General features: G+C 41.8%; 1 protein-coding gene across 1 annotated transcript in view; it reads left to right on the top strand.

Annotated features, from left to right (window-relative positions):
- The window catches only part of CATSPERB (cation channel sperm associated auxiliary subunit beta), an 80979-nt gene that overhangs the window by 28642 nt on the left and 36618 nt on the right, over positions 1-15719 (top strand). Inside the window, exons 9-14 of the mRNA XM_036325563.1 lie at positions 1120-1152; positions 3793-3859; positions 4140-4186; positions 4561-4725; positions 7117-7263; positions 12630-12774. Of these exons, the coding sequence (XP_036181456.1) occupies positions 1120-1152; positions 3793-3859; positions 4140-4186; positions 4561-4725; positions 7117-7263; positions 12630-12774 (604 nt within the window). The remainder of the gene's footprint in view (positions 1-1119; positions 1153-3792; positions 3860-4139; positions 4187-4560; positions 4726-7116; positions 7264-12629; positions 12775-15719) is intronic.

The following is a 15719-nucleotide window of genomic DNA, read 5'->3' as shown; positions in this document are numbered from 1 at the left end:
ATCTATCTATCTATCTATCTATCTATCTACCTATCTATAGTTACATATGCTTCCAAAATGCTTTAGGGTGATTTGTAATGCTAAATATTATATTACAAAGTAACATAAATTAAAGTAACTCTTGGGATTGAGAGAAGGGAATATATATTTTGGTGAAAATATACAATATACATAGCATGAAATTCTTAAGCATGTTAATGAGTACCTCTCAAAAATTACCGCAACAGAAATAAGAGTAGTAATAAAGATTTAGGAGCAGTAGAAGAAAAGACAAGAGTAAGTATGGAAAGGGCAATTATATTGGTTGAGAAGTAGGTATTTCTTCTGCGTGGTAATTATTACCTTTCTTCAGCTATACAAATATTCACAGCCTCCCCGCTTTCTTCACTCTCTCTGAGAAAGTACCATTTGTTTCTCAGACAATTAATCTGGCCTTCCATGTGCTTATCATGGGGTTGCTGAAGCAGAGAGTTGTAGATGCCAGGAACAGTGACTCGAGTTCAAAGTACAGAGGGCCTGACCCAGGGGCTGCACTGGGCTGGGCAGAAGGAGGCCATGGAGAAAATGACAGATTTAGGGTGTGTCTGCCTAATCCCACGTGGGTGGCAGACTTCGTGTATTTCTACACACTTCTTAACTCCTCCATTTAAATCATCCGCCGATGGGGTTTCGATCCCAAATCCTTTCTGGAATTAAATTAAGGTATAAATCAGTGATGGCGAACCTTTTGAGCTCGGCATGTCAGCATTTTGAAAAACCCTAACTTAACTCTGGTGCCGTGTCACATAGAGAAATTTTTTGATATTTGCAACTATAGTAAAAGAAAGACTTATATTTTTGATATTTATTTTATATATTTAAATGCCATTTAACAAAGAAAAATCAACCAAAAAAATGAGTTCGTGTGTCACCTCTGACACATGTGTCATAGGTTTGCCATCACTGGTATAAATTAATCAAATGGTGAAACAAGGCAAAGACTGAAGATGAAATCAGTGAGACTCTCCTAACTGCTGAAATATTAAGGAAACATTGCATTGAGTGTCATTCACATTGCTGCGGTTTGTCATGCCTTTTCCTATCAAGCAAAAATTAAAGTTCCTTTTCTTTTCCTCCTAGTTTTCAAGGGCAGACTTCTGTGGTTTTGAAAGGGTAAGAAGCTTTACATTTCCAAGGGTTGGTTAAAAGATATGTTTCCTCGGTGCCCTAAGAGATGAGGTGCCAGGCAAGAATTCACAATATAGATTATCCCTGTTACTATCATATTATTTATCATTTGAGCTAAAAAAAATAGATATATATATATATATATATATATAAAAAAATAGATATATATTATAATTGGTATATCTACCAATTATCAAGCAATGATTCCTCTTCTGTTTCCAAGGGAAAAGTGCCCGCCTTGTCTCAGAGGCCGCCCCCACCCCTGCTGACCAGGATGGTGGTGGGTGGTCAGGTGTTTTCTGCCCAGGGCGCCCAGTTGAAAAGAGACTGGGGCTGAAATCTGGCTAACACTGTACGCCCCATCCATCTGCCCTATGCAGGTCTGTGCCCACCTGGAGAAAGTCACTTTCTAATTTGCACGAAAGGCCAAGGAAGCTAGCCACACCTCTGTGTCTGGCTTTTTGTGGGGATCTTATTCCATCAGTTCTCTTCCCTCTCTGCTACAAGGTCAAGTTTCATGATTCAATAGGTCATTTCCATCAACATCTAAGCATGCTTTCGTTTGGAAAGCACAACAGAAATTTTGAGTATTCCTAGCCTTTTGCCAATGTCCCCTCCTCAGTCCTTCCTCATACATGCAGGCATGCTCAAGCATGAAGTTATTCTTAAAAACGAAAAGGATTTACCTTCAGATAAGACCTTTTTTATAATGACCGAAGGAAGGGTGGTAAGAATGGGATGCCCGGGGCTGTCTGGGCAGGTTGGAAGGGGTTACTACTTGATGACTTACTCATTTACTTATTCATCCATTCTGCAAATATTTGTGGAGTACTTTCTATGGTCTATACTTTTTTAGACAAGAAGAATTCCATAATGAATAAGACACAGTCCCTGCTCTCAAGGAGCTTACCATTCTACTAAGGGAGATAGATCATAAACAAGCACACAAACAAATGCATAAAATGATTGCAGATAGTAATCAGGGCTTATTGAAATGAAAACAGGTCATTACAGCAGGTAAACCGAGAGTGAAGGGAAGATAGTATTCTACTTTAAATAGGGTGATTGTAGCAGACCTCTCCAAGGAGGTGAAATTTAAGCAGAGGCTTGAATGACTTGAGGAAGCACATTCAGACAGAGGTAATAGTAAGTACAAAGATGCTAAGTTGGGAAATTGGTTTAATAGAAATAGCAGGGACTTCGGGCCGCTTCTTCAAAGGTACAATTCTAACTTGTGTGAAACATACAAGATCCTTCAGGGCCAGGGCCTTCCCTACCTTCTTCATTCCTGTCATGCCTACCCCTCACCTCAAGCCATTCTTGCAAGCCATTAGCTTCATTCTCAGGAAGTTTTCTCCAAATGTGAGTAAGAATAGCCACCAGGTTCACAAGCCATCAGTTTACCAATCCCAGCAGGAATACAATATCTCTTTCCCAGTAGTTCCTTCAAGATTCAGGACAGACTCATTAGCCTGCTTTGGATCATGTGTTCATTCCTGACCAATCCTTGTGACTTGGAGTCAGACCTGGGTCATGAGCTCATCCTCCGGAATGAAGTCAACATGATCTGATGAAATTATCCCATAGATACTGACTGGGCTCTTACCTGTTTGATTCCAGGTAGGAGATAGATAAAAAGAAATCTAAAAAGGAAGAAAAGGAGAAAGTCAGGGCCCAATAAAGTTTCTATATAATTTGCTCAGGTATTACAATGATAAGTACAGTGTCCTGCAAACCTGAAGATTTATATAAGAACTCAAAAGTTTCATTTAGGATAACACCTTACCACACCATTCAAATAAATTGTTTATTCTGTTTTAGAAGCCTGTTTTGTTTGTTTAGCAGCTGTGTTGAGACATAACACACGTCGCATAAAATTCACCCGTTTAAAGTGTAAATTCCAGTGGGCGTCAGTATAATCACAGAGTTGTGCAACCATTATCACGACCAATTTAAAAGGATTTTAATGCACAGATTATTAGACAGATTTTATTACTGACCTCTAAAAATGCAAGGAGGTCTCTCTTTTGTTTCAACAATTAATTTGTAAGTCAGAATCTTCCTATAACAAAAAACCACCTCAAAGTCTTGCACATAATTCACATCCAACGTTATACAATCTCACTTTCTGGAAAGCTTCTCTCTCATGACCAATTTTTCAAAACCTATATTTTTGTGGCTTTTTTCTTATTGCTTCTCGCCTCTGTCAGGCTTCTGTGGAGAGTCCTTAAGCCTGGCTGCAGCTAATGAAGAGTAGAAGATAAGCATGTGACCCATCGTGACTGTGGTGAAAGGCTAATAATTTCTCTAGCTTCCAAAAGACTAGTTCAGAGGCATCTACCATCAACACACGCTCATTCAGATGAAATTTCTTTTTATTCCTGTGTGTGTGTATGTATGTGTGTGTGTGTGTGTGTGTGTATGTGTGTGTGTGTGTGTGTGTTGTTCAAAAGCATTATTCTTGTTTCGTGTCCTCATTCTATAACCTTTTATTTGCATATAATATTTCTCTCTCTATTTGCCTCACATTCCTGAAATATTGAACTTTTAAATTTTTTAAAGAGTTTGTAATTTATATCTTAAGTCCACATAATGCCTAAATGATATTTTTATTTATTTGTGTAGGGTGACTATGCCAAAGGAAAATTGTGGTATAATGAAAGATGTTTTGCTAACAGAGAACACTTTGAAGGTAAATTTTAGGTAAAGGGATATTAACAGGCTTCCCCCCCCCCCCAATATGAATAGCACATATAGATGAAATGAAATGACCAAATAAAAATAGAATAAAATGTAAAGATAGGTTTGTTTTGTGTAAGTTCATGGCTTAAAACTAAGGAGAGCAATTCATTTAAATCTGAAACAACAGACATGTCCTGATAGACGTGCAAGAAAACTGATTCTCATATATTTAATGATGCATTTAGAAATATAGATACTGCTTGTAATTTCTATACATTTATATTTTATAGTTGACTATGTTACTGTCACCTTTGAGAGAAACAGGACTTTAAGTGAGGTATGGCATTGCATAATTTAAAAGGTAAGAAGTTCTATGGTGCGTGATTTTTATGGGTTGTTATTCATCTAAAACAATAGCCGTTCTACAGCCTGAAAGGCTTAACAACTCCTCTTTGCTCCCAGTGGCTCCTCTCCGTGGGTCTGATGGTGATTACCTGGTTATGTTCAAGCTAGACCTGCACAGTGGTTCCAGAAAAACAACCCGTGCCAGAAAGGGGGGCTTTCTGAACTCACATCCCCCGGAAGAGAAGCACAGATGTGAAAGATTTAACGCTCTTATTTGTCGCCAGCCATTAGTTTGTTTGCTTAAGAGGACTAATTAGAACTTATATGTCAAAAACAACATTAACTTGTCCTTCCTCTTTTTTGCAGGCAAGCTCTTGTTTTTATGGGAGAGAGCCATTTCTTGAATGGTTACCTTGCTTACCTCAGTTTGCAAAAGGAATGAAAATTGCCCCTTCAACTGTAATAACATTTCTGGTTGACCAAGATCATAATGCTGGAGTGTACCTCTTACATAACCAGGTAGGCCTTACGGCCCAAAAGTGATCGCTCTTGACGCTACAACCATGAAAATTTAACTAAGTAAAACTATTTCCGAGGTCTTGTTATCTTTGGCAGTAGAAATTGATAAAATTAGCTACAGCAAAATGATTTATGGCTGATACTATAGATTAGGACACTTTAGAGGTTTCTGGCCTCCGATTGGCATTCAGTTTGATGAAAATGGAAAATATGATGCTATTTGCATAATGATTCTTCTTTGCTTATTCTCCAAGAATATAAACTGAGTTAGGTCTACAGAAATGTAAGGTTTCATAAAAGTGGTTAGTTTAGATTAACAAATAATGGAACTAAGTTGCCACAGATCTATGTTTCCTATTCCAAAAGGTCTTAACCTCAACTGTGAATTAGAGCCATTAAAAACATATATAAGCCTTAGCTGGTTTGGCTCAGCGTCGGCCTGCTGATGGAAGGGTCCCGGGTTCGATTCTGGTCAAGGGCACATGCCCTAGTTGTAGGCTCGATCCCCAGTGGGGGACATGCAGGAGGCAGCCAATCAATGATTCTCTCTCATCACTGGTGTTTCTATCTCTCCCTCTCCCTTCCTCTCTGAAGTTAATAAAAATATATTTTAAAAAAACATATATAAGTTCAGCCCTACCCTTTGATTTTAGGAAGAAAAAAATAATTTTGCCTACCCTCTTAGGTTCATTAAGCAGGGTCCTTTAAATTAAACTGACAAAAGAGAGTAACAGGAGAAAAGAAAACTATGTGTGTAGCACATCTATAGGCAGGTATAAGTCAGTGATGAGTAACTCAAAAAGGTGGTTAAAATTGTAAGGTTATATACCATCTTAATAAATTAAGGGGGGTGATAAAGGCACTTAAAGAAAAACAAATGAAAAGATAATGGTTTTGCAGGAGATAATAAAGTGTATTTATATAGGTACTAGAGGCCCAGTGCACAAAATTCATGCACTGGGGGGAGGTGTCCCTCAGCACAGCCTGCATCTTCTTGAATCTGGGACCCCTCGGGGGATATCCCCACAGGGATCGGACCTAAACCGGCAGTCGGACATACCTCTCACAATCTGGGACTGCTGGCTCCTAACTGCTCGCCTGCCTGCCTGCCTGATTGCCCCTAATTGCTTCTGTCTGCCAGCCTGATCACCCCCTAACCACTCCCCTGCCGGCCTGATTAACAACTAACTGCTCCCCTGCCGGCCCGATCACCCCCAACTGCCCTCCCCTGCCAACCTGATCTTGCCCCCAACTGCCCTCCCCTGCAAGCCTGGTCCCCCCCAACTGCCCTCATCTGCTGGCCAATTTGGTTCTGATTGGTTGGTTTCTATGCCAGTCAGCATCAAAAGCTCCACCTCTTAGGCAGCAATTGGCTCCTCACAGTTGATCCAGATTTAGTTCTGATTGGTCAGTTTCTATGCCAGTCAGTGTCTCTGGACCTGTCAATGGGGCCTGATCAGAAAGGCGGGGCTGATCAGCAGCCCTGGTGGAGGCCTGGAGAGAAATGGAGGCCCGGCTGCTGGCCAGGCCCGGAGCTAAAGAGAGAGGCAAGTGCTGATCAACAGCTGCCACACAGGCTATTGGTCAGACCCTGCTTCTCTCTTCCGGCCTCTCTCTGGGCCTGATTCGCAGCCCCCGCAGCAGTCAGTGCTGGGTCACCGTGCCTGCAGCCACAGCAGTCACCGCTGACTGCAGGACTGACTTCCAGTTGGTCGAGCCTCCCCCTTGGTTGCGGATGTGATGGACCCAGGGTTTTTATATATCAGGATGAGTGGTCTTTCTGTCTTCTTCAGCTTATAAATCTTCCATGAAGCAAGGAATTGGGGTAGGTTTTATTCATATTCTCCCTTCTGGGAGTACATCCGCCCTGAAGAGGAATTGGTGGTGATCTTATTTCTCAAAGTTGCTGCTTTTAGTCAGATAAGAGAAGGCCTTTTTTCCTGCATCTGTTGAATCTCAGATGTCTTCCGCTTAAACTCATCTTTATAACAAAGTGGCATATGTTGGGGTGCATATTCTGATCTTCGTCAGGATCATGATCCAATAGAATTGGAGTGTGGCCCAGGGGTCCACACTTTTAAAACATAGTTTGAAGTGATAGTTATGAGCCTGGGCATTGGAGTCTTTCTGCTGAGTTCAGTCATTCTGCCATTTAATATAGAACCTTGGACAAATTATTTAATCTTCTAAACTTCGTGTTCAATAGCCATTAAATGTATGTATAGTGGGGAAGGCAGAGTAAAGAGATGTCAGTGGTTGCTAATCCTTCCAGTTCTAGGCTTTGTTAGGGGTCCCTATCTTAGTCAACATCTGAGTAACAGGAAACTCTAAAAATTGTAACATAGACTAGTATTACTAACAGAAAAATTCTGATGATTGCTCATGCTTTATTTCTAGAAAGAGACCTCTGTCTCTGTGCACATCCTAGAAAATGACAAACCAAGATTAAAAGAAAAATTTCCTCTTTTCACGTTTCCTCCATCATTCTCTTCTCCTGTTGGAATGAAATTCCATCCACGAAGCCATTTACTGTATGTCTATGGCAATCAGGTGCGTAGACGTGACATTTCACTTGATGTGGGTATGAATCATGCTGAGAGGTTATGCATCAAGTAAAAAATTGTCACTGGTGATCAGGAAGGTGGAAAGCCCGATGAAGAGTGATTGAGAGAAGCCCTGGCCAGTTTTTCTCAGTGGTTAGAATGTCGGCCCTCGGATTGAAGGGTCTCGGGTTCGACTCTGGTCAGAGGTATGTACCTCACTTGCAGGTTCTACGGGGAGCCTGCGGAGGCGACCAATCCGTATGTGTCTCTCACACTGATGTTTCTCTCTGTCTCTATGCCTCCCTTCCACTCTCTCTAAAAATAAATGGAAAAATATCCTCGGGTGAGGATTAACAAAAAAGTAAATAAATAAGGGAGCCTGAGAGGAGAGGAATCTGAGACAATGAATACACATGCCTTTGCAACATTTTGCTGAAAAGTGGAGCTGTGAAATAAGGCAATGTTTGAAGGAGGAAGGGTGTTTAACAGAAAAAGGTCTTTTTTTTTAATGATTGGAGAAATTATGTTGTGTGCTGATGGGAATTATTCAATAGGAGGGGGAAATTGATCCTGTAGGGAAGAGAGAGAGAGGAAAGATTTCTGGAGTGATGGATATTTCTAAATGGGTGAGAGAAGAGGCGATCTATGCACTAGTGGAGAGGTTGGCCTTTGGAGGAGAATTATTCTACCGCAACAGGGGGAAGGAAGAGTTTGTGGATTTAAAACTGGTAGGTGGGTAGATGTAGTAATGGAAGCATGTGGGAATTATTTTATCAATAAAAAAAATCAAAGTCATTATTTGAGAGTGAGGAGGGAGGAAAAATGTTGGGGGTTTGAGGAAAGAGAGAACAGAGTAGAATGTTTGCCTAGGAAGAGGGGAGGATGAACTAAGGGAAAACAGTGTTTGTGCCCATGATTTAAAGTGTGACCAGTGCATTATTATTGCATGCTCTTCTCCATGTTCAATTGTGGGGTATACACATAGTACAGAAGACAGAGAGTTGTATTTAACGAATGTTGGAGTTCTAACAAAAAATTATTTATAAGAAAAGAGTGAAGAAAATCAAAATCAAAAAAGCAAGAACAAAAAAAGTAAGAGTGTACAGATGGGAATGCAATAAGACAAAGAAAGAAAATAAGTCTTAAAGATTAAAAAGTAGAAAACAAACTCTAAAAGATATGATAAAAAGATATGATGGAAGAGTAAATTACCACAACATTTTAGGAAAGCAATTTGGCATTATTATCATCCTGTAAATTTTAATGTTGCCTATTCTGTGACCTGCCAATCTCACTTTTTTGAGCAAGGAAATATATATATGGGGAAACATTTAAAATTTTTCATCACAGCACTGTTAATAATAGCATTGGATAACTAAATATAATCCAGATGCCCATGATCAGCAGAATGGATAAATTACATGTTATTCACATAATTCATGAAAAGCAAATTAACTGAACCATATTAAATTATCTTGGGGGGAGACTATGTTCTAGAAGATAATATTTTCTAATAAAGAGGGAATATGCAAATTGACTGTCACGCCATAATGGTCAAGATGGCTGCACCCACAGCGGAGGCAGGGATTCCATAACACAAGATGGCTGTGCCCACAGCAGAGGCTGAGTTCCCATAATGAGCTTTAATGAGCAATCAGTAGGGACCTGAGGCTGCATGGCGCTGGGTCAGGCCAGGGGACCTGAGGCTGCACCTCCCTCTCTGGTGGGGCTTGACAGGGGACCTCAGGCCGCTCCCCGCACGCTGGTACCAGGCCATGGGACCTCAGGCTGCACCCCCCGCCCCGGCGCCAGACTGGAGGACCTCAGTCTGTGCCCCCCACCCGGCAGGGCTTGACAGGGGACCTCAGGCTGCATCCCCCACCTGGCACCGGGGCAGGGGACCTGAGGCCGTGCCCCACACCCTGGTGCCAGGCCATGGGACATGAGGTCATGCGCCATGCCCAGCAGGGCTTGACAGGGCACCTCAGGGCACAACCCCTGCCCAGTGGGTCTTGATGGGGGACCTCAGGCTGCACCCCCCACCCCAGTGCCAGGCCGGAGGACCTGAGGCTGCACCCCCCCCCCACACCCAATGGGGCTTGATGGGGGTGGTGCCGGCCGAGTCTGGGTCCCGCGCGATTTTGAGGTGCACGTGGGTGGGCAGGGACTTGACTCTAGTTCCTGTGGCGCGCCCCAGACTCTAACAGGAGGAAGATTTTCATATACATTTTACTAATTTTCTTTCATCTCTGACACTTCTATTATAGAGAAAGGGCAAATAGCAATATTAAAATATTTCCTCTAATTAATTCCCTTTTAATGTGCATGAATTTTGTGCACCGGGTCACTAGTATATGTATAATACCTTTGGATCAAAAAAAGAGTATAAAGAGTGAAAGTAAAATCAAACAATACATTAAACATACACACGTGCTAAAACTAGAAAAAATAGCAAGGGAATGAAAAACACATTTCAGGACATTGAATATCTCTGCAGAAAGAGGTAGGGTAATGGAATTGGTAAGAAACATAGGAAAAGGTAATTAGCAATATGCTAATTCTTGGGTTAGGTTGTCAGTTCACACATATTCATTATAATAAATAACATAAGAAAAATAAAAGTGAGCATAAATAGATTAATAATTTAAAACATTTAGAACAATGCAATGAGATACCATTGCTTTCATTCAAGTAATCAGTAACAATTAAAAATAAACTTTGGATGAAATCAAGTATTGGTGAGGTTTGGAGAAATGGATACTTGCATATTACTTATCTATCGATCTATCTATCTATATATAAAAGCCTAAGTGACCATTACGACTGGTCGACCGGTCATTCAGTCAACGGGTTGCCATGATCCACACTGACCACCAAGGGGTCAACGCTCAATGCAGGAGCTTCCTCTTGGTGGTCAGTGCGCTCCCACAGCCAACCTCCTACAGCCAGCCAACCTCCCGCTGTCCCTCCCCCTGGCCAGCCAACCTCCCGCGGTCCCTCTCCCTGGCCTGGCCGGCTGGCCCTGATCATCCCCAATTGCCTCTAGTAAGACTATAAACTGGCAATGTAAAATTTAATAACGCTTCTGCAGTATCTATTAAAATTATAGATATACTAGTACTAGAGGCCCGGTGCATGGATTCGTGCACTGGTGGTGTCCCTTGGCCTGGCCTGTGGGGATCGGGCCAAAACTGGCTCTTCAACATCCCCAGTGGGGTTCCAGATTGTGAGGGGGCAGTTCTCAGGTGACACACCCTGGAATTGAGCTCCCTCCTCTCTGGTTCCGGGTGCATCACCCAAGAACTGCCACTGCCAAGTGACCATGTCTTGGCAGCTTCTGCATTGAGTGTCTGCCCTGGTGGTCAGTGTGCATCATAGCTACTGGCCAGTCGGCCGGTGCCTTAGGCTTTTATATGTATATAGATATATAGAGATGCATAGCCTGACTCAGCAACTTGGTTTTTCAGTACCTGCTCTAGAGGTACACTAGCAGGATAAATGAGCAGGCAGAATGGTCATTGTCGTATTATGACAGTGAGCATTTTTATATAACCTTTAAACTTTCATTAGTAGGAAAATGGAGTATCTCAAGTATAATATATCCATAATTATTGTATACTATGCATCAGTACAAAAGAACATGAAGATCCACGTGAGCTAACAAAATTGTCTGAGATATATTGAGTGGCAAGTGTAACTTACAGCCCAACCAGTACAGGAGGATGCCATTTTGAACATGTTGTTCAGAGCTCCTCCCCTTCCCACTGTACCTCCCCACCCATCACCATGCTCACCGGTAACATTTGCAGGGCCCAAAGCAAGAGTAAAGATGCAGGCTCCGATATCCTATGTTTAGGACATGGATTGTGCTATGCCAGCAACGAGTGCTATACCCCTGAGTGATGGAAGCACCTACGTGCTCTTTTGTGCAGAGCCAGCTCAGCCAAGGGTTCCGCAAGCCTGAGAGAGAGTGGCGATGGATGAAGAAATGACAGACAGAGAGAATAATCTGGGTCTAGGTGGGTCTTCCTGTGCCTGGCTGAGGCCACAGAGAGAGATTCAGAGGCAAGCTGAGCCTTTATTTTATAGCAGAGGTAAACAAGGTAGTGGTCACCATAGTTACAATGTTCTTGTGAGTTTCACTTGTTTTGGCAGCACTTGCTACATCTCCCTCAGCCCATTAGCTTCCCAGATAAGATCTAGGGAGCGTCATAAGGTCAAGCAGAATTATGCTAAGAGGGCTGTGCCCTCTGAGCTGGGACTTGTTTGTGGCTTTGTCAACAGGTCAGTCTGAGGCTTAACCCTATAGCTGCGCCCTACACTATTTAATAAACTTTCTCTGTGTGTTTGTAAGATGCAGACACACTAAGTGTGCAGTCCAGGACAAGGGTCCCTCTTGCCCAAGTGTAAAGGTGGTGCTGCACCCAAATACATGCTTCCTCTCCTCCTCACCATACAATGAACTGTTGTAGTGTGTGTGTGTGTGTGTGCATGCATGTGTGTTCATTTGTGTGTGTGCGCGCGCGCGCGCGTGTGTGTGTGTGTGTGTGTAAAGGTGTAGAAATTTCAAATTGATAACAGTAGTTACCTCTGGAAAGGGATAGAGGAGACCACGATTATATCAGATGATGTATAAAAAAATTATTTAGATGGTAGTCAAAGAGACTTCAGCCACATGATAATGTTTTAAATTTAAGAAAAGCCTGTTTTAAATTTAAGAAAAGGTATAATTTACCACTAAAATTAATTTTAAGAAGAAATTAAAAATCAGAAATACTCAATTGAATAAGACATAGGCCATTAAAAGAAGTACCAAGCAGGATTCATCCAATACAAGATCTGATTTATCTTTAAACAGCCCTTAACAAATGATGAGGAACTAGAGAAACTTACATGCTATGTGTGGTGGGGCATATTCGAGGATTTACTAAGGTACCACAACACACTTTTGCAAATGTCAATGGCTCTTCCACACAAAACATGTTTGCATACATATTTGCCAGGTGCCTGGAACGTGAAGTCTCATGTCGATATGGGGTAAACTCTTTCCCCCATATCCAAATACACCCAGCGCTCCATCCTTTTATGAACAAATAGATGCCACTTGGGAGATGGTGGGAATAACTTCATTCTTTATGCATTCACCATGCGTACTGTGCAGACCTGAGCCCACACAGACACTGTCATACAAACTCTGAGAAGGAAATACAGGGTAGACAGAATAAGTAAGAGTCGGTATGTGTCAGGGGGAGGCGAGGGGGCTAGATGGGTGTGGGAATATGGACAAGACCACTTAGGAGGCTAGGCTGATAGGTAATTGCCCACTGTCACAGGGCAGCTCTTGAATGAGGTGTTATCTTTTTATTCCCTTAGGTGTGGTTTTCAATCGATGGTGGCAACACTTTTGAGTTGTTAGCTGACTTTCACGACGATATCATAAAGAATACTTATCATAGTTTCTACAATTCCGAGATCATCTTTGTTTCCCAAAGTGGACAGGTTTACTTGACGAAAGCAGGTGAGGAATTCACTTTTGCTGGTGTAAGCACTATATGTGAGCCAGGGATTCGAAGACACGTGAAAAAAATGGCTATATTAATCAACGAATCTTAAAATCTAAAACCTATTAAGAGTGATATATTTTTTAAAAAAATTTTTTTAAACTGTGGTAAAATACACATAAATTTTACCATCTCGGCCATTTTTAGGTGTACAGCTCAGTCATGTTAAAGACACTCAAAATGTTCAGTATCCATCACTACCATCCATATTCAGAATTCTTTCTATCTTGTAAAACTGAAACTATGCCCTTTAAACATTTAATTCCCCATTCCCCATCCCCACAGTCCCTGGCAACCACCATTCTACTTTCTGTCTGTACGATTTTGACTTTCTAGGTCTCTCATATAAGTGGAATCGTAGTATCTGTCCTTTTGTGACTGGGGTATTTCATTCAGCATAATGTCCTCGAGGTTCATCCATGTCGTAGCATACCTCAATACTGTATCCCTTTGTATGGCTGAATAATGTTTCATTGCATGGCTCTAGCACAATTTGTTGATCCATTTATTAGGATATTTGAGTTGATGGATATTTGATGTTTTTTCCATGTTTTGTTCTTATGAATAATGCCATTATGAACATTTATGTACAAGTTTTTGTGTAGCAATATGCTTTCATGTACTCAGAAGTATATACCCAGGAGTCCTGTGTTAACTCTTTGTTTAATGTTCTGAGGAATTGCCAAACTGAAGTTGTCCCATTTTACAATCCTACATGCAATGTGTGAGGATCGTTTCTCCACATCCTCACCAACAGTTGTTATTGTCTGTCTTTTTTAGTGTAGTAACTCTAGTGGGTGAGGAATTGTATCTCGTGTCTTTGACTTCTATTTCCTGAATGGCTAATGATGTTAAGCATTTTTTCCATGTGTTTATTGGCCATTTATATATCTTCTTGGAGAAATGTCTTCAAATCCTTCGCTCATTTAAAAATTGGGTTAATTGTCTTTATTGTTGAGTTGTGAGGGGACTTTATGTATTCTGGATACAAATCTCTTATTAAATATATGATCTGCATGTATTTTCTCTAATTCTATGGGTAATTTTTTTCACTTTTGTGATGGTGTTTTTTTGAGGTACAAACATGTTTAATTTTGATGGTTTAATTTACCCGTTTTTCCTTCTGTTTTTTTATGGCTTTGGTGTCATATCTAAGAAACCATTGCCTAATACAAGGTCTTGTTTTCTTCAAAGAGGATTCCTAAGATGATGAAGCTACCAATTACATAAAAGTAATGCTGAAATTCAGTAACGTAATGGGCAAGGGATATTACCTTCTGAAATACAGTCTCCCCAACAATGCTCAAGGAGCACTTTTATAGAATACTAGAGGCCTGGTGAATGAAAATTCATGCCCTGGACGGGCAGTCCCTCAGCCTGGCCTGCCCTGTCTCACAGTCCGGGAGCCTGGAGGGAGGCAACCCGGCAATCAGGGGAAGGCAACACCCCCATCACACCTCTGCTGCTGCCACTGCTGGCAGCACAAGCCTCAGCCTGCCCTGGTTACCTGAGCCTCAGGCAGTCCTGGGCGTCTGGGCAGCTGCCACCCGAGGTTTGCCTGCGCCTCGGGCCAGCCCTGGGCAGTTGAGGGGGCTGAGGGGGTTGGGAGACTCCGGAGGCAGGCACGTGGCTGAGGGGACTGGGTTCCGCCATCTTGTGGCTGTAGGCACCACTAGCTTTGAGGGCATGACAGTCAATTAGCATATCCCTCCTTATTGGCTGTGGGGCACCACCATCTTTGTGATGACATGATGGTCAATTTGCATATTCCCTCGTTATTACATAGGGTTGAGTACGTTTTGGAGATTGGGGTAAACTCGGAGATATCTGATAAGGTCTAACCAGCGTGTCTCCTTTTGGTCGTTTTTGACATTGTCAGCATTCTTGACTGTCCAGCTTACAACCAATTTTTTTCTGGTCTGGTAAGTCTCTGACACAATTTGAAACAGCAAGCTTTCTAACGGTTTCTGATCTGACTTCAAAAGCCTGGTTTCTTGGACCTCAGTATTGTGTCCTTGGGGTTCACTGCCAGGATCAGTGTTATCACCATAAAATCTCTGTTGGTCCTTCCTAATCCAAGGATAAGGAGAGACCACAAAATTCTGATTCTGTTTCCCCACATCTTCACCATGGTGTCTGCTTACTCTCGGTGATGTCAATAAGACTTTCGCTCATTTATGCTGGTGTCAAGGTTACCTTTGTGGTTAATTTGTCTGAGAGACAGCATTCATGTGGTGGCATATTGAATCTGACCATCGGCCATCATATGATTGTGAGATCAGCAAAAATGACTCTGAGAGTCATTAGGAGGGGCTGGAAAGAGAATGAGACATGGGCCACTTCCCGTACTCCAGAAAGCTCCCTCAAGCCACTCTCCTGCCAGTGTACCTCTAAGGCTAGCCAGTATTCTGACTTCTAATCCCATAGTTTTGCCTGGTTTTGAACTCCATATAAACAGAATTATGCAGTATATATTCTTGTGTGTCTGACTTTCCTCAGTTGACATTACGACTCGGCGATTCCTTCATATTGTTGCACGTATTAGTACTTCATTCTTTTTCACTGCTGTGTAGTCTTCCATTGTCTGAATATACCATCATGTGTTTATCCATTCCACTGCCTGTGGATGGGTATTTGAATCATTTCCATTTGGGCCTATTATAAAAAAGTAACTATGAACATTTTTGCAGGAGACTTTTTCTGGACACAGTTTTCCTTTGTTTGGTATATGCCTGGAATAGAATTGCTGCATTATCCAGTAGAATTTTGCTTAATGAAGTGCTGTCAACACTTTTCCAGAGCGAGTGTATCAATTTACTGTCCTGCCAGCAAAGGGAAGGAATTCCAGTAGCTCATCCTTCTCACCAGCACTTAGTATTGTTAGTCTTTTCAATACTGAGTT

This window comes from Myotis myotis, unplaced genomic scaffold (assembly GCF_014108235.1).
Source record: "Myotis myotis isolate mMyoMyo1 unplaced genomic scaffold, mMyoMyo1.p scaffold_m19_p_1, whole genome shotgun sequence".
NCBI lineage: Eukaryota > Metazoa > Chordata > Mammalia > Chiroptera > Vespertilionidae > Myotis > Myotis myotis.
This window is presented reverse-complemented; position numbering and strand designations above follow the sequence as displayed.